This window comes from Podarcis tiliguerta (assembly GCF_965153285.1).
Source record: "Podarcis tiliguerta genome assembly, chromosome: 8".
Classification (NCBI taxonomy): Eukaryota; Metazoa; Chordata; class Lepidosauria; order Squamata; family Lacertidae; genus Podarcis; species Podarcis tiliguerta.
Window position 1 is genome coordinate 19,518,747 of NC_139541.1, and position 19,778 is coordinate 19,538,524.

Sequence of the window (19,778 nt, forward strand, 5' to 3'; positions counted from 1 at the left end):
CATAATATTACAGGAATATTTGTTCTTTCTGTCATCGGCTCCTTGACATCCATGCCATGTTTTAGTTTGTGCCTCAGCTGCTAGCTACAGCCTCCCAAGGGAGCCAGTACCACCCGTGCCTGGATACATGAGGCAGAGATGTGAAAGAGAGAGAACAGGATAACCAGGCTTCCATTAAATATTTGTTCTTAATGTTCAGGCTGATTCTGCCTGTCGCCCTTTCTGGGTGTCTAGTCCTATTCACACAGCAGCATCAGTGAAATAAGGGCAAGGGGAAATCTCATTGCATGCCTACTGCATTGTAAAGCATAAAGAATTACATGCTGAGGAAGCAAAAGAATAAAACCCAGTGAGTAATGCATTTCTTTTCTGTAGATTTTATGTGCCTTTACTGTGATTGTTGTGAACCGAAGCCATTGATGCAGTATGTCTGTGCATGTGGTGCAATAGATAATAGAAGTCAGCATTTTGCTTATCTAGCTGCCTTAGCCTACAGTCCTCCTCTGCAACCACAATTGCTACAAACACAGATTTCGCCGCTGCCTCTTGCGTGCACTGGGATGTGGCTGAAAGAGCTCTGAGACATAGTGGGGGGTGGGGGGGATTTGCCCTGAAAAGACGTGTTCTTGCCAGGTGACGGATTTTTTTGGGGGGGGGGGCACAGAGACCAGACAGAGGAGTATGCAGAGTGAGTGATGCTGCTGCTAAGAGAGATTAATGAAGGAAATGTATCCCAAAAAACCTGACGGTATGTGAGTTGGGGCCTGTTTATTTGAGAGTATTGTTTTCTTTATTTCACAGATTTGTTTAGTGTTTGGTTTAATTGGTTACATTTGAAAAAAAGCTTAAAATGAATTAGTGTATTCTGTCGTCATGCTGAGGAGAAGTCGAATGGTACTGCATTGCTACATCAGACTAAATCAATATGTATAATGGTCAAATTGTATTTTGTGCAGTAGCTGATGTTAACGTATGCTAGAGCTTTATTTGATATTTTTTAACAGAGGACTGGAAGGGAAGAATCATTTTGCTCTTGTTTACTGTATAGCAGCCCCCCTCCTCTCCAATGTCCTTTTCAAGTCATTGAGCCACAGAATCTGATCAAGGAATCTAATCATATTTATTCACAGGAGTCTTCAGCCATAAAAAGACTATCTTCTTTTGCCAGGTATATATTTTATATATGTATGTATTTGTATATTGGAGCCGGTTGTTGTTCCTTATGATCCATTTGCCGTATATTGTTGTTGAAAATTAAATTCTAGGTCTTAAATGGTTTTCTGGTGTTTAATCAGCATGTCCCCTTGGGAATTTTTGTTCTATCTGTGCAACATATTATAAGGACGTAGTACATGGTATCTCAAATGGAAGGAAATAACGGCTTGTGGCCTGTAAATATTGTGCAACTCATACGGGCAGGTTTTCCCTTTATTTGTTGCTGTATTAGCAGCAATGATTAGGTTATTCAGAGCACGTGAACAAGACCCATCCCCCAGTGAAGAAAAGAGTGACTGCGACTATAGAGGCAACTCTGAAGACATAGCTTTGCTTGCAGAGAGCATTTCTTTTGTACTGCAACTACAGTACTAAGAAATGAGGTTTATTGGTTAGACAGATTGTGTGTGTGGGAGTAGTACAACCGTTTTTGTAAAAAGTAAACAGTTACGTAGGTATTAGCTGTACCACTATTTATCAGCAGTGCTGAAATCCCTGATCTGCCCCTTTTAGTGTGCTTGTGCTTGTGCTTGTGTGTGTGTCTCCATCCCAACCCCCAAAGTTCATACATGTTTTTTATCTCTGAAAAATAAATGGGGAATGGCTGTCATATGTCAGATTTGTTTGTTTGAAACAAGTTACATGACTTCTTCCTCTTTAATTGCAGCAATACTTTTCTCTCTTTTCTTCGTTAAATCTGAAATGACCATAGCATAATAGCTGGGATTCAAAGAATCACACAACTATTCTTTATGTGCTCATGGTGGCATTTGGCTTCTGTTTCTCAAGTGGCAGCCCTTCCTGTCACGTGGCAATCTACTTTTAAAATCTGAGGGCTTTCAAAAGCAGGGTGTTATCTTACATATGGACCTGCTACTTCGGTCATACCTGTGTTTGCCCTTGACTGCATCTGAAGTACCTCTTTAGACATTGGTCTGTGTATGGAAACCTCTTTAAAGGGGTACTATTGGTTTGACTTTAGAAAGCACATGACCTGATTTTTACATTTCTAGTGCCATAGGATTGTATCAAACTACTGTAAGTTTTACTCACAGTAGACTCATTGAAACTAATAGACCTTAGTCAAATCCATTAATTTCAGTGGACTAGGATTATCATTGGCTGCAACCCAGTACTGTCACACACTTTAAAATGTATTGGTTTGCATATAGTGGAAGTTTAATTTTAGGGTGTCTAGTGCGTGGCTTTTGTTGTATGTTATACTACATAAAATTAAATGGCAAAGCTGGCGTATTTTCTTACACACATCTTAGCTCTGCCTTGTAATAAATTGCTCTGTCTTCTAGGGCCAGTGTCAAGGTAATTTTATTCAATCCTTTACTATCATCCCTTAGTTAGTAATAGTTAGTTTCAAAACCTGGTTAGAGAGAATCCTTGTTAGAGCTAGTCTTGGTTCATGGCTAATATTGGAGTTGACCTAATCCTTAAATAATAGTTAAGCCACAGGGAGAGGCAGTTTGTATGTGAGGTATGTGTGCACTGTGCAATCCTGTAACCTATAGTCATAGTTAAGAGATTGTGAGTGTTATATCTTCACTAGCACCTTGTGCTATCACCTAGACTTCATAATGCAATGTTCTTCTTAAACCTGTACAGCTATCTCAAGCTCAAGCCTTGATTTTTAATATATGAACTTTTGACAGACCTGTTAATAAATTGCTTGACTGCTTGTTGGCTCAGATGTGCAATTGTGCTGAACTTGTTAAATAATCATTTTTCTTTCAGGGGTAATAGAGTCATGAGCAGTGTGCTCTGGTAATGAGAATCTCAAGGATATCTATCATAGTTCTTAAAAGGTGAAAGGTCATACCTAACTGCCCACAACTCTTAATTCAGCAATCACAGCTTTGTAATAGAAAGTTCAGAAGAGGCAGAATCTACAAATCAGTGACTGTATTTGCCTTTGATGCCAAACCCAAGGTTGTGATCCTGTGGTTGCTGGATTACAATGTCCATCATCCCTGACTATTGGTCATGCTGGCTGGGGCAGTAATCTCAAGGTCACAGGTTCCCCACCCCTGCGCCAAACTGTGGTTCACTGTGATGTGCATGAGCCACAGTAATCATCAGACTCACATGCTCTCCCCTTCTGAATAACCAAGAGAAGTCTGGAAGCTTTTGCTTTCTGATTGCCATGCCATTCAGAAGTAGAATTCTGGTTTACCTATAATTAGTTTCAACCAACTAGCTTTGCATTTAAAAGTTGGTCTATTTAATATTAAAAATAGTATTAACCACAGTTTGTTGCTCTAGTGACCCAGCAAGCAGCAGCTAAAGAGTGAAACTGAAAACCTCCCAACTTCCAGCTAGACAAATCTGAAGCTTTCTTCAACCCTCTCCTGTTTTGCATGTTGCACTAAACCATGGTGTAAATGCAGCCACTGACTCAGTTTGTATGTAATGCTAAGTCAAACTATGGGTTAGTTTGAATAAGCAAATATTCAGGTTCCTGAAGAGGATATTATGGCTCATTTTCTCTTCCCAAATCATTTTACCTCTGGGCTGAGTTAAGGTACAGTTTGTGATTTAGCTCTCTCCAGACAAACCTTGAGTTGAAATCAAAGTTTGTCCTACGATTTATAGTTTGTGGTTGTCTGGAACAGTTGTACCATGAGCCCAGATTCAGATAACGTGCTAAGACAAACCATGGTTTAATTCAGTGCAGCAGCCAAATGATTGGAGAGAAGCAAAGTGGTGGTCCATATTTGCTCGTTGGTACTAAACCATGCTTTGGATGAGTGTCAGGTGCAAATGAGGGTGTTGTCTTCAGAGCTGAAAAAAAGAGGTAAAAATCAGTTTTCCAAAAGTTTAACTAGAAAATGTGCAGCATCTCCTATTGTGGAAAAAACCCACAAAAACCAGTCTATAGGCATATGTGTAATTCAGATATAATTGATAATGTTTAGAAACTTCAAATGTTTGCAATTTAATGCAGTAATAAATACCAAGCATGACCTATTATCATTAAAAATAATAATTACAAAAAAGTTTGACCTCTCTCCGGGAACCCACTTGTTTGCACTAAGTCATTGCTTGGCTTATCATTATGTGCAAACTGAGCTGCAGCAAGGACTAGAACAGTAGTGTAACTTTTGTTCTCAGGTCTGATTGAAAGTGAATGACATAATTCTGCACATCAAGCAATAGTGGTCAAATGTATACATGTATTTTGCTGTTGCTAGGGCAACTACTGGCCTCAATAATAATTTGAGAAACTTCAAGTAAGGCACTTAAAGTTTTATAGAAGTCTGCCAGCCCTCAACACCCAATTGCCATCCAGTTCTGTTAAGAAACAAATAGTTTATAATCTTATTTCTTCATGGTTTGACAGACAGGAGAATTGCATTTTGAATGTAATATATAAAATATTGAACTTCTGAGAACTCATGTATAGTCAGAATTGATGTTCAGAATTATTTCTTGGTTGAAACCAACAGATAAGTTGTGAATTGATTTAGTGTGAGGCTTTTCTTAATTATTATCAAGTAGCTTTAGTATCAAGGTTATGCAGAGATTTAAATAAAAACATAAGTATTTATAGAGTGCTTTACACATACTAGTATTATGTGTGAAATGTCAAAAACAGGTCCTCTTGTGGAGAATTGGCTGCATGTTACATACAGCTTGAAATCACTTTGCAGAACAGAAATTAAAGGAAACCAAAACAGCTGATTTAAACTGTTGCATTGTTTCCTAGAGTTGGACTATAAAGGAAACATCTGCAATTGTTTGTTTATAGTGACTTTCTGAAGCAAGTTGCTTTGCCCCTGGTGGAAATGATTGCCTTTTAATGTGGAGATGTCTAAAATTTTCTCTTGTAGTGGAAATTAAACGTACTTACATTATGTCAGTTAGGTTTGTAAATAGCCACCTGTGTGTTGAGTAAAAGTCACTTTAGGTGACCTGGCATGGAAGTCTTGCACAATGGGAAAAAGTTAATTCTCTTTTCTTTCAGAATCTAACATAGATATCTGTTGACAGATGGACTAATATAGATTTCTGTTAGATGATAACATTTGCAGATTTATTGCAAGGCTGCGTTAAGCACAGCAGCATTTTTAATTTCTGACTGTTAGACAAGCAAAGTGCTGCCAGCAGAAGCAAAAATTACTTAAATTTCAGACTTATTTGATACTCTTGTTATGGCTTAATGCTACCTGAAAGAGCCTTGAGCTTGTTCATTCCTCTCTCCGGTGTAGCTATGAAGAGATTAAAAGTCTTTACTTCTGTTTTTAGCTAACCACACTTTGGCATTATGTCTGAACCAGGACAAGCAGTGGTTAGCCTTAACTATGGTGTACCCTTGTGGTAGGTAGTACAGTATTCTCAAATAAGTATACAGATGTGTGTTTTTTAGTACAGCAGACAGACACAACACTTGTTTTGGAGAGCAAAAGAAAGTAATTCCTTTTGGACGTTAGTTTACTTTCTCTCTCACTGCCTTCATGTCTGTGCTGTGTAACTAACCTCTCACCTTCCCCCCCCCCCCAATTTTTTCTCATACTTCTCCCAAGTTATGCAGAAACAAGCCAACTTCAAATGTTGGTTAATGAAGCTAGCTTGCTACAATAAACCATAGTTAACTTATGTTTAGTGTTACATCTCAATATTAAACTGCAGTTCATTGAAAACAGAAATGAAAACTTCTGATATCCCCTACAAGAGGAGGAAGCAAATGAGCCCAAGGCTCATGCATGTAACATTGAAACATGTCCAAACCATTGTGTCTAAATCCAGTCACAATCTGGAATAGTGTGTGGTATGGCTTCAGCTGGCATACATTATAGTAGCATCTACTCAGGGTAGGTTTGGTAGGCCATCCTGCTATAAAAATATTAGTCATGTTAGTGTACTCTGTGTCTGGAAAAGCCTCTCCTGGCCTTAAAGGTCTGCTAACCCTTAAAGCTAGTACAGTGGTACCTTGGGTTAAGAACTTAATTCATTCTGGAGGTCCATTCTTAACCTGAAACTGTTCTTAACCTGAGGTGCCACTTTAGTTAATGGGGCCTCCCACTGCTGCTGCGCCGCCTCCGCACGATTTCTGTTCTCATCCGGAAGCAAAGTTCTTAACCCAAGATACTATTTCTGGGTTAGCGGAGTCTGTAACCTGAAACGTCTGTAACCAGAGGTACCACTGTACTGAGTCCCAACCTGCAGTTCTGAGCTGGTTGTATGTTTGTTTCATGATCTCTGTCCAAGATTGTATCCCTTTAAGGCTAGGAGGAAGGTGGGAGGAGTTCACAGTTGCCTCTGTACTGCATGGTTGCCACTTGAGTTCTTGCCTATGGCAATTGAGCTTCCTGCAAGTGAGCAAGCATGTCTCCAATGGGAAGGCTTCCATAAGACATAGATGGTTATAGAGGGGTGAAAGGCATTAAAGTGTGAGTTTCTGCAAGGCTGAAAGATTAATGGAACTGTGCAGCATGTATGCAATTGGACTTTTACAAGCAAGCATTTCTTTTAACAGGTAATTAAATGTGGGTCTTAAAGCTGTATATTAAAGAAGCATCTGCTAGCTTTCCATAGTTGAGTGTTTCAGTTAATGATGATAGATATGGTAACCTGTATAATTTTTTCCCTTTAAAAAAGCCTATTGGATTGCGTTTACTTGTGTTCAATCAACTAGGAATTGATCAGGCCATATATCTTAAACCTAATGTGGAGGGGATGACATAAGCTTGTTCTTGATAACTGAGTATGTGGATAGATACTAAAAGGCCCTGTGGGTGGGGCAGGACATAAAACATATTATTGGAATATGTTGTTTATAACTAACAGTTTTATCTGTTCTTATACTCATATATTCTGTTGTTAGGATCTTCCCTGGGACCTTAAGGTGAAGGATGGGTACGAAATCTAAAAAAATAATGAAATTTATTGCACTATTAAGATAGCATTGGTTTGCTGTTTCTACTATGTGTACTTATGAATATATGGAACATTAGTAGTGGATGCCATTTAGCAGTCTAAATAATGGAATATATGGTGTTTGATTTGAAATAATAACATGGGAAATGTAAAAGGCTATTCAGTCTATAAAAGTGCAGGAAGATAGGTCCTGTCCCCTGCCCCTTATGTGTTTAAGGGATGCACATCCCTGTTTCTTTTCCCTAATGAATATTTTGCTGTCTTCCATTGCATTCCTCAACAAATCCACTATGATATTTCCAAGTCTTCCTACTAGGTGTATTCAGATGAACACAATGCCCTATCCCTTAGCCATAATTACAGGAGTGTTATGGGATCCCACGCTTCTTTTCTTGGCATTCATCACAGCTAAGGGTATGTCAGCATTAATGCTAGTCATGGTTGACACATAGAAAGAATCAAGCTTTTTGCCCCTCCATTATATACACTGACTGACAGTGGCTCTCCAGGATTTGAGACAAGGATCCTTTCTTTCCCTACCTGGAGATGCTGGGAATTGAATCTGGGACCTTCTGTGTACAAAACAAATGTTCTCCATTGAGTTGTGTCACTGAGCTTACCAAGGCTTGCTGCTAATCATGGTATGAAGCTAGTTATCACTCTTGGTTAAAAAAAAAACCCAGATTAATGTTAACTATGGTTATAATCTGTGACAACATAAGCCTCAGTGTTAAAGCCGGTGGGGAAAGGGTCAGCTTGCTTTAGATATGGGAGGCCCACTGTCCATCCCTAAACCTTGAATAAGAGGAGAATAGTGTTATATCTGCATCAGTTCTGTGATACTCACAGGACAATTGCATGTATCAAGTGAAGACCTTAAAATTTTCTGCTGCTGCTGCTGCAGAATCCAGGGTTTATTCCATGAAGTCTTGTTGTGGAGCTCAGATTTGGTTGATAGTGCTTTCTTTAACTAAGTCCTAACTCATATGTCACACTGCAGAAGTGTTTGCTCTTTGTGTGCTGTGTTTTCATAGGATGAATGTTGCAAAATGCAGAAGTGCAAGTGAATGCATAGCCATGGATGACTTGTATGTGCCCACTGTGTTTTTATATGCATGCCTTTCCTTCACACTTTGCAGCATTCACCATCGCAAGCAGTATTGTATGTGCAGTAAATGCATCTGTTGCATGAAGCTTGAATCATACTTCATTCCCATTTCTGTTCTGTAGTGAGAGAATTTATTAGCTCAGCTAATTTTTTTATCTGCTGTTATAACAGCTCTTGTTTGCTTTGTGGTTTCTATCAGTGTTGCTGTTGATTATTATTTGAGATGATATGGGCTGGTTCAGTACCATGTGTGATACAATTCTCTTGTTGGGAGTTATTGGAGAGAAGCTGTCTTATAACCCTCTGCTCTGATACATAGCTGAGTGTGTAATAAATATATGTGGGTTATAATATTGTTAATTGTGACAGGATTGGATATGATTGCTTGGATGGTTGAGGTATTGTATGAAGTGGTAAATAATTAGATGGTTGTGTAAATGGGTGGTGAGAGTGACATTGTATGGTGAGGGTGACATTGTATGGGGAAGGCCATAGATTAGTGATACAGCATCCGCTTTGCACGCAAAAGATCCTAAATTCAGTCCCTAACACCTCCATATAGGACCGGGAGAGGGCCACTCCCCAGCTGATACCCCAGAGAGTTGCTGCTAGTCAGTGTGAACAGTATTGAACTAGATGGGACTATGGTCTGACTCAGTATAAGGCAGCTTCTTATGTTGCTTTGTGAAGTTGCTATAGTGTATTTTATATAGGTTGGGAGTTTGTAACATTTTGCCTAGTAACTTACTCAATATGTAAGTCAATACAGTGGTACCTCGGGTTATGAACTTAATTCGTTCCGGAGGTCCGTTTCTAACCTGAAACTGTTCTTAACCTGAAGCACCACTTTAGTTAATGGGGCCTCCTGCTGCTGCCGTGCCGCCGGAGCACAATTTCTGTTCTCATCCTGAAGCAAAGTTCTTAACCTGAAGCACTATTTCTGGGTTAGCGGAGTCTGTAACCTGAAGCGTATTTAACCTGAAGTGTATGTAATCCGAGGTACCACTGTATTGTACATTTATGTGGGTTGGATTTTTCTTACTGTAAATCATCTACAATAAATTTATAATAAAAAAATGGTGTATTTTGATGTTCCTTATTGTAAGCAGCTTTGAGATGTGTGGATACTAAGTGGGCTATCAAAAAATAAAATAAAAGCACTAGTCCTGAGATGCTCTGCAGGGAGGAGAAAAGGAGAGCAGGTGCATTGGAAGTCTGAAGCACCTGCAGAGAGATACAGGCAATGACCGATTTAGGCATATCCGAATGACATGTGATTGTGCACATGGACACAGTGCCGCTCCAAAACATCATAAAGATGTCACAGAAAGGGGCAAAACAAGATGGGATGGGGACAGAGCGGGTTTATGCATACTCCTCTGATGCGTGTGGGAGTCCGGAATGGAACCCCCATGCAAATCAAGGATTGCCTATACCAAATTCTCTCACATTCTACTGCGAAAATGTGTCTAGAGTGGAAGCAATTCCTGACAGGAATCTTCCTAATACAGTCTTATTAATGAAGAGGCAACAGAAGTCTCTTCATGCATAATGCCAAACTGTGGTTTGGTGGTGCATGATCAAGCCCTAAATGAACAAATTGCACTTAGTTGCCTCCTGGTTTGTGGCAAATCATCGTCTGCAGTTATTTCTGAAGGCAAAATTTGTTTGGTGCTGTGCAGTGGCAGAGCTTCATGCTCCGGCACTGGGGGGCGGAGAGCAAGCGGGGGCGGGGCTGGCACGTGTCCTGGGGGCGTGGCGCACCACCCGTAGGGGTGTGGTGCGCCACCTGTGCGGGCGTAGTGCCCAGTGTGGGAGGGGGGGCAGCCACGATGGCACCCCACTGGGATCACGCTGCCGGGGGCAGTGCACTCCCCCCGCACTCCTCTTCCTCCACCAGTGGTGCTGTGTGTTAACTAGCCTCTAGTGTGATAACTTGTGAGCTAAAGTGCTGATTAATTGCATCTTGTGTTTAACCCGTCTATAAGCTGGTAGACTCTAAACAAACCCATGCGTTAAAAAACTGGGCTAACCATACCAATAAATAGGCTTTATTAATGAATATGAAGGTCTTTATTCTACTGTAAGAACAAAATGATGGGAAGCTTGGAGGACCATAGTGGGGATTATTGGCTAACAAAACTAGATGTGACTTTATTAAGAGCATGTCCTTAATTACCTGCAACTCTGGAATATATAATGCTGTTTTATTAGATAAGAAACCATTACCTCTCTGTACACTTTGTACATCATCATCTCTTTAGAAGCAGCGGTGAGGTACTCTGGATCTCTTATTCTCTGTCAGCAAATTTAGTTGCCTCTTGAGAATCTGAGGGGTGTTGTTGTTGTTTAGTCGTTCAGTCGTGTCCAACTCTTCGTGACCCCATGGACCAGAGCACGCCAGGCACTTCTGTCTTCCACTGCCACCCACAGTTTGGTCAGATTCATGTTTGTAGCTTCGAGAACACTGTCTAACCATCTCGTCCTCTGTCGTCCCCTTCTCCTTGTGCCCTCCATCTTTCCCAACATCAGGGTCTTTTCCAGTGAGTCTTCTCTTCTCATGAGGTGGCCAAAGTATTGGAGCCTCAGCTTCAGGATCTGTCCTTCCAGTGAGCACTCAGGGCTGATTTCCTTAAGAATGGATGCGTTTGATCTTCTTGCAGTCCATGGGACTCTCAAGAGTCTCCTCCAGCACCATAATTCAAAAGCGTCAATTCTTCGGCGATCAGCCTTCGGCGATCAGGCTTCTTGATGGTCCAGCTCTCACTTCCATACATCACTACTGGGAAAACCATAGCTTTTACTATACGGACCTTTGTTGGCAAGGTGATGTCTCTACTTTTTAAAATGCTGTCTATGAAGGGATCTGAGGGGTAGGGGGTATTAATGTGATAATCTGGTAGGAGAAAGCACTTTGATCTAGCTCAGATAGATGGATTAGACCTGCTGACATTTTCAGCTGGACACGCCCCCCTGTTGCTTACCTGACATGAGACATTTAAATCTGCAACTGCCAAAGAACACCTTTGAAGCCTTATTTTCAGGTGGGATCAGATCTACCTGATGTCATATGACTTCAGATGATCGACACCTACTTATCAAATGTGGCCCACAGAGGGTTGGCCACTTTTTCATTTGGCTTGCCCAATTAAAGTGCTCCCCACCCCAACAGCTTTAATGCAAAGCAAAGTGCATGCGATGATATTAGAGTGTTGCCTATCCAATGTATATTTATCATGGATTTCTTTTCTGTTTCCTCATGTCTGACAAATGATACTGGACATACAAATGCTAGAGGGGCTGCATCTGCAGAGATCAGACCAAGCGACTTCCATAAGAATGTGATAACTAAAGAAATGCTTTATAAGTTTGATGAAGTGTGATTGTTTTGAAATGTAGATACAAAATGGGCTGTAAAACTTAATGAAATCATTTTGCCCCGTTTTCAAGAAAGATTGCTGTTCTAGTATTCTGTAGGATTATGCAAGGGTAGAAAGAATATTTAAGGATAAAATATTGCTTACAGGCCTTCATGAATCTGTTGAACTTGAACCTCAGTTTTTTTGAAAACCCTCTTGAAAGAATTTCTTCTGCTGGCAACTATAAATACTTTCTTGGAATATCTAAGCTCCTGAAGTGAAAGAATTGTACAAGTCTTCTGTTTTTAATTGAATGTCAATCACCCTAAGCTATTTTGGGCAGATTTATTACTCTAATGTCACCCAAATGAAGGGTTCTTCACTGCATTCTAATTTCATTTTAAAAAAAATATTGTACCTTGATACAATTTTAGAGTTCTCTGATAAAGGCTGGTGTGTTCCGGAAAATGTCTACTTGGTGTGCTTGAGTTGTGCTTTTCCTGAATAATTATCATTTATACTTGAGCTGGCCAACTTTTGTATTCTTGAAGTGATACTCTGTTCTTGTCTTAAGTGCTCAGACTGCAAAGTTAGTTGGGTTCTCTTTTTACTAGACAGTTTCACTCCTTGATGGACGGTTGGATTCTGTATGGATAGCTCAGTCAGTAAGCTTGTGACTCTTAATTGTCTGGTTGTGAGCCCCACATTGGGCAAAAGATTTCTGCATTGCAGAAGGTTGAACTAGATGGCCCTCATGGTCCCTTCCAACTCTGCAGTTCTATGATAAGTCGGTGAAAGGCCAGGACTATGTATGCAAAAGCCAAAGAGATATTGCATTTAGTTGGAGAATATTTCAATATCTTGAAACAATTGAGTTTGACTGCAGATAAAAAAACAATTGTGATGTTAATGGCATAGAGAATTTGTTTCAAAGTCCATATCCAGCCCACACAGCTAAATGCCTATATGCAGCACAATAAGTCAGCATTTGTTGTCTGTCTTATTGACAGCAGTAACTGTATCCTGCTGAAGTTACTACACTTTAAAGGTAAAGGTAAAGGTACCCCTGCCCGTATGGGCCAGTCTTGACAGACTCTAGGGTTTTGCGCTCATCTCACCCTATAGGCCGGGAGCCAGCGCTGTCCGCAGACACTTCCGGGTCACATGGCCAGCGTGACAAGCTGCATCTGGCGAGCCAGCGCAGCACACGGAACGCCGTTTACCTTCCCGCTGGTAAGCGGTCCCTGTTTATCTACTTGCACCCGGGGGTGCTTTAGAACTGCTAGGTTGGCAGGTGCTGGGACCGAACGACAGGAGCACACCCTGCCGCGGGGATTCGAACCGCCGACCATGCGATCGGCAAGTCCTAGGCGCTGAGGTTTTACCCACAGCGCCACCCACATCCCTTACTTACTACACTTTACAATACCATAAATACTAGGTAAGAGATATGGACGAGAATACGCAACCATGTTTGTATAACTATACTCTAGTGTATCTTCATTTCTGAATTAATTATAGTTGGCATATGCTATGATCCAGAGTGGATGGGTATTTAACAGGGTTCAGGCTCAATTGCTTCAGTGGAGTAACCCATGGATGCTTGTGGAATCATTGATTCACCTGAACCTTCAAGTATTTGCTGCAGCTGTTTGCTGTTGTGCAGAATATTGACTTTGAAGACTGGAAGCTACAGTTGGTTGAAAATACAGGCAGCAACCATTTTGTCCAGGGATTCTGTTCTGACTTGTTCCCTGTTCTTTCCTCTTCCAGGTCCAAAAGGACCTGCACATCAGCAATTGCGTGCCATTTGGACATGCCTAAAATGGGCGGCACCTTATAACAGCTAGGCTACTAGCTGGAATTGATAATTTGAAAGATATTTCACCAGTGCTTCATAGGCTAACTCACTTGGCACCAATGTTAATATATCTTTGATTCTTATGATTTCCCAAAGCCCTTGAACTTGGTGACCAATTTCTATGTGGCAATATTTATTGTACTGTTCTGTTGACATTACATTATATCTTTCTTTTAAAAAAGTGAAACACTGTGAAAATGTTTATTGAAGAGCTGTAAACAAATTCATGAAGTAATTCAGTGTTGTTGTTTTTTCTTGATTTGTTACAGAGGTTTTAGCATAGCATGAAACAGCATTCCTGGATATTGAAAAAAAATTCAAGATCAAAACACCATTAAAAAATGCCTACATTGTTTCTTTGTCTCCCACATGTTTGCACTTCCATGTAAGAAACAACAACAGTACAGGCTATAGGGCTATGCTACACCTTGATCGCCCAAGAAACAGAAAATGGTTCCTAATCTCTTAGGTGCATGACACAAATTTGCTGAGCCTCTCTATGTGCTACAAATACTTTCCTCCAGTCACAAAGATAATTTTAATTTCGCCCTAAAATGCTACCTGAAGGCTCCAACTACTGTAAATGTGTTTTGCTGCTGAAAATTCCATAAATTGATTCTGATAGGTACTGTTGCATTAAGTATATGGGATGTTCTCTTGGTGGTTGTTTTTTTTTAAAAAAAAATATCTTTTGGGAAGGGGCCTGTTTTAACTCATTTTTACAGCGTAGTATTTTATTTTATTTTTGTTTTCAGCAAGTGTGAGCAGATTTTCAGTTCTTGCACTATAGTATCGCCCAAGGTGTGGGAGAGTGCATCTGCCATGTAAAATGCTGGTGTCAATCTGATCTTGGGTTTGACTACACTTCCACCTTATAAAACCTGACATGCCATGCCCAATCTTCCTGATTACCTTCTTGTATGTTAGTCTGCTTTTTTAACATCAGCAAATGTGATCCTTTCTCACGCTTACAGATTAAAAGAGGCAATTCAGCTTGAGCAATGTGTCATGGCTGAGAACAGGCAACACTGAAATGCCATGGTTGCATGGTACAAGAACTCTAGGCTGCATCAACAGAAGTAGAGTGTCCAGATCAATGGAAACAGTATATGCACTTCAACACCCAACTATGCACGTTTAGCAATGCAGGACTAGAGTAGTCTAAGCCAAATTTCTACAGTGCATTGCAATAATGAAACCATCTACCCAATGTGATATGGAGTTCCAGCCTGGTTCCTCTTTCCCTCCTCAACTCAGAGGCAAGGCAATGAGAGAGCTTAATTGGCCTCAGTTACAGTTAAATTCAATTAGCTATGTAGAGCTGTGATGTCATCAAATTTACAGATGACACCAGACTGGGAGGTGTAGCCTGTACCACCAAAGATAGAATCTGGATTCAAAATGACGATAACAGATTGGGGGACTGGGCCAAAACTTAGCAAAATGAATTTCAATAAGGACAAATGTTAGGTTCTACATGTAGGCAGGAAGAATAAGCTATACAAATATAAGATGGGGAATACCTGGATTGCCAATAGTACACATGAAAAGTATCTAGGGGTCTTAATAGACCATAAGCTTAACATTAGTTTAGATTCCTGCATTGCAAGGTATTGGACTAGATGACCCTCTTTGTCCCTTCCAACTCAACAATTCTATGAGTCAACAGTGTAATGCTGCAGCAAAAAAGCTAATATTCTGGTTGCATCAACAAAAGTATCAATCAAGGGAAATAATAGTACTCCTCTATTCTGCCTTGGTCAGACCACACCTGGAATACTGTGCCCATTTCTGGGCACCAAAGTTTAAGAAGTCTATTGACAAGCTAGAGTGTGTGCAGAGGAGGACAACCAAGAGGATAAAAGGTCTGGAAACCAACCCTTATGAAGAATTGTTAAGGGAGTTGGGTTTGTTTAGCTTGGTGAAGAGGAGACTGATAGAAGAAATGAAAGTCGTCTTCAAATATTAAAAAGGCTGTCACATGGAAGATCCAGCAGGCTTGTTTTCCTCTGCTCCAGAGGCTTGGACACAGTGCTTTTTTTCAGGGGGTACTCAAGAGTATGCAGTAGCACCTCATTTTTGTTAAAAAGTGGGGCACTTACTGTAGCAACTTTATGGTGAGTACCAGCACCTATTTTTCTAGAAAAAAGCACTTATAGGATCCCAACCAATGGATTCAAGTTAGAAGAAAAGAGATTCTGATTAAATATCAGGAAGAACTTTCTGATGGTAAGAGCTGTTTGACAGTGGAATGGACTCCTCGGGAGGTGGTAGATAGTCTTTCTTTGGAGGTTTTAAAGCAGAGGTTGGATAGGTCATCTGTCATGAATGCTTTAGTAGATATTTCCGCAATTGCGGGGGTTGGACTAGATGACCCTCGGGGTCGCTTCCAACTTTACAATTCTATGGTACTACGAACAACATTCCTGGATACTGGAAACTATTACAAAATCAAACGGTATAAAAGTGCATACATCATTTCTTTGACTACCACTTGTTTGCAATTCCACATTAAAAAAACACAACATCTCTGATAAGAATATGAATTAAGCTCTGGGAATAGAAATCTGACCAGCATAAAACTGTAACAAGAACAGCTTTGGGCTTTCTTGGAAAGAGAGAATCTGAGAACAAAGAGAAAATTCAATTGAGCATGACATTCGGGGAGGGGGGAGAAGGGAAGAAGAAGGGAGAGAGAAAAGGAAATGAAGGTCAGGTTTTATATTCCTGAGTGGCTGTTTTCCTGGTGTACAGATATGTGGAAAGTTGTTTATAAATCACTATACAGGAAAAACTGAGTTTAAGAAGCATCTTTACCTTAAATGCTTTTTTCTTACAGAAAACTGGCTTAACCATAAAAGGGAAATGGTGTGATTGTTTTGACTTAGCGTGTGTAATAATTAGTGTTCTGTAGCAAGCTATTTTTCATATTTCTTACAGAGATTGGAAATAATGCATACTCTTTTTTTTTTTTTTTACTCAACAGAGAGCATGCGTAAAATCCCACTCCTTTTCCATTTTTACAGGGATCGGGACTACAGTGGTGCCTCGCAAGACGAAAAGAATCCGTTCCGCGAGTCTCTTCGTCTTGCGGTTTTTTTCATCTTGCGAAGCAAGCCCATTAGCGGATTAGCGCTATTAGCGGTTTAGCGGCTATTAGCGGCTATTAAAGGTTTAAGGGATTAGCGGATTAGCTGCTAAAAGGCTATTAGCGGCTATTAAAGGCTTAAGGGATTAGCGGATTAGCTGCTAAAAGGCTATTAGCGACTTAGATCCGCTGATAAGTGGCTTAGATCAGCTGTTAAGCGGCTTAGCGATCAGCTGTTTAGCGGCTTACGAACAGCTTTTAAGCGGCTTAGGGGCTTGGGAAAAAGGGGGGGGAGGGGAAAAAACCCCAGGAATCGCAAGACATTTTCGTCTTGCGAAGCAAGCCCATAGCAAATTTGTTTTGCGAAGCACCTCCAAAACGGAAAACCCTTTCGTCTAGCGGGTTTTCCGTCTTGCAAGGCATTCGTCTTGCGGGGCACCACTGTATTGCATATTTTGCAGTGTTCTTTTTAGGGGATGTAATCATTGGTGTTCTACTGTGACTGACTTCACATGAAACTGGAGATTATTCTCTCTGATCCATCAAAATAGCTTCTAGTATATTTTGCTAGAACTGGAAGGATGCACTTCAGATACATTTTATCAGTGATTGCACTTTGGGTGTGACAGCTACACTACAGCTTCTCTCAAATTCATTTTTTCCCCTTTGGTGTGTCCCATAAATCCTAACACCAGTGAAGCAACAATGAAAGAAATCAAAACCAGTTATTTGTGAATAGAGATCAACTTACCTTTTCATTTAAGTTAAACTAATTGCAGGTTAGTACTCGGCTTGCCCGGAAGCCAAGCATGCAATAATGGGTGGACTCTCCACCAGTCAGCTCTGGAAATAATAAGGACTCTGTATTCTGTCCAGATCAGGTATTTCTAATACTCCTGTGTATCAGGCAATTGAAAATAAAAACTACCAGGATTCTTATACTGTTGTACAGATCTATAGTGCAGCCACATTTTGAGCACACTGTACAGTATACTGTAGTGGTGGAAAATGAGGTGGGGGACCGAAAAACTTATGAGGAAAGCAAAATGATTGGTGCTTTTTAGTTCCGAAAAATAGCAAATAAGGAGTGCATGATAGAGGATTATAAAGCTATGTTTTTGTTCCTCATAATATTACGTGGATGTGTATTTTAAGTTATCATTGTGACTTGGTGTTTATATTTAGTTTTAATGATTTGTACTATTTTTGAAAGTTGCTTTGGACCACTTGTTTTTAAGCAAGTCATAATATAAATAATAATAGAACTTTGGGTCATCCAATGATCCTGATTGGCAAGAAATTCTGAGCAGACAAAAGGTGCTTCCTGACACAGTTTATAGTTAGTTTACAGAATTCACTGACATAAAATGTGGAGGGGGGCACTAGCTTAGGTTGCTTTCAAAGCGGGGTTAGACAAATTCATGGAGGATAAAGCTGTCAGTGGCTACTAGTAGGCCTGGGCAATGTTTCAGTACATCACCAGGACCAGTATGAGGAACAGAGCGTGATAGCGGCTTCACCCAGCGGTATATTGCAGGTGAAACCGACACTGCTCCTGATTCCCTGTGCTACCAGCATCACTTTCAACATTGGGCCACTGGTAGCAGTGGGACTCATGAGCAGCGGCTGTTTCCCCCGCAATATACTGCTGGGTGAAGCTGCCATCACGCTCTCCCCTTCATACCACAGATGGAGGAGCAAGCTGTATCGCTGGGCTGATGCAGCTTATTCCTCCCTCAGCTTCTTTAAACTGCTCCTGCCCCGCAGATGAGCAAGCTCTGATGCCTCCTGCATGAACCAGAGAGGCATGGAGCCGTTCAGGAGGGACATTGGGGCTCGCTCAGCTGCGGGGCGGGAGCAGTTTAAAGAAGCTGTATCAGCCCAGCGATACAGCTTGCTCCTCCATCTGTGGTATGAAGGGCAGAGTGTGATGGTGGCTAAACGTGCATGGTTGGGTGTGGAAGTGCATTCAGATACAGCATTTGTACATTTGTCTTGACTGGTTGGCGATTTGAACTCAGTTCTCCCCTGTGCCGCTCAGACGCTTGCCTATGAACAGTTTTGTAGCCTTTTACAAAAGGGTGTGAAAAGCACACAAGGAGAAGACATATTTCAATTTGATGGGTGGTGATGATTAAAATATTCATGAAACAGCTACCACTGCAGCCACTGTTTTGGCTCAGCAGTGATTTGAATATGGGCTCTCTTCTGAGTTGTCTAGAGCTTTCAAAATTGCCATCCTTTATTGTTTCTGTGCAAGCAAAACATCCTGCCTGCCCCCAAAGAATGCATTTTAAAGATAAATTACAGCGCAGTTTTTTGGGAGGCAAGCGAGGTGATGCGTGTACATAGTGTGGAGATACAAGGCTATATGCAGTGAGTTGTAGCAGACATGCATGATGAGTTGCCTATTTGTTCATAAATTCACTGGCAGCGTGAGAGCATTTGATTAAACACTGCATGTTTAGAAGACATTTTGAAGTGCCAGTGTGTTGGAAATTCTTTCTACATTTCCTTTAAATAAATAAACAAACAAACCAAAGGTCGTGGTAACAGGATTACCACTGCTGGAAGTGGACTGGAGCACAGTAACAATCGGTTTTATCACATTTGTCATGGAAGAGTTAATAAAGCTACCGTATTTATTAGCTGCTGAGTTTATGGGTGCTCTGTTTAAAATGTATCAATGCATTCCCCCCCCCCCCCCAATACACTGCAAACATGTTGAAATGGCACTCCACAACATAATTAGAGGAATACACAGTGGTCAGGAAAAGGACTGTGATAAGCCAGTAAATGGTTGGGGTATTGGTTTAAATGCGGAATTTGGCATGCAAAACTTGAAGAAATCTAGCGAAACATTGTGAAGTTTCTGTTAGTCACTCTTTGCCGAGAGCAACCAACAATTTATAGAGGGGAAGGCGACAGGAAGGGCAGGTGAAAGAAAGCATAGAAGGAAAGGACAGCTGAGTGAGAAGTTGCTGTGGCAAGTACTGGGGAGCCTGGCAGACAATGTTGGCCATAAATTGGAGCTGTGGACCAGAAATGTTCCCTGTTTATAATATTTAGGGGTCCTGTCCAGGTTTTTTTTTAATACTTTAATCTTGTGATTGATTATCTTTGCATTAATTTTCACTAATTTTCACAACCAATGCTTCTGAAGAAAAAAATTGCTTACTAGATCAGGGCAGTTTTGGTAGTAAGTCCAACTTGGGTTTATGCACAAGGAAATCTGCAGCGTTTCAGCCTTAGAGCTTG

At 40.7% G+C, this 19,778-nt stretch overlaps 1 protein-coding gene across 5 annotated transcripts in view; it reads left to right on the plus strand.

Moving 5' to 3' along the window:
- PRKCZ (protein kinase C zeta) overlaps positions 1-19,778 on the plus strand; it is a 93,110-nt gene that overhangs the window by 20,682 nt on the left and 52,650 nt on the right. Inside the window, exon 1 of one of the 5 annotated variants that reach the window (XM_083454012.1) lies at positions 611-748. The exons of the other annotated variants lie outside the window; for them this stretch is intronic. Coding sequence (XP_083310138.1) covers positions 718-748 — 31 coding nt within the window. The 5' untranslated portion in view covers positions 611-717. Of the gene's footprint in view, positions 1-610; positions 749-19,778 lie in introns of those variants that run through there. 5 annotated transcript variants of the gene reach the window in all.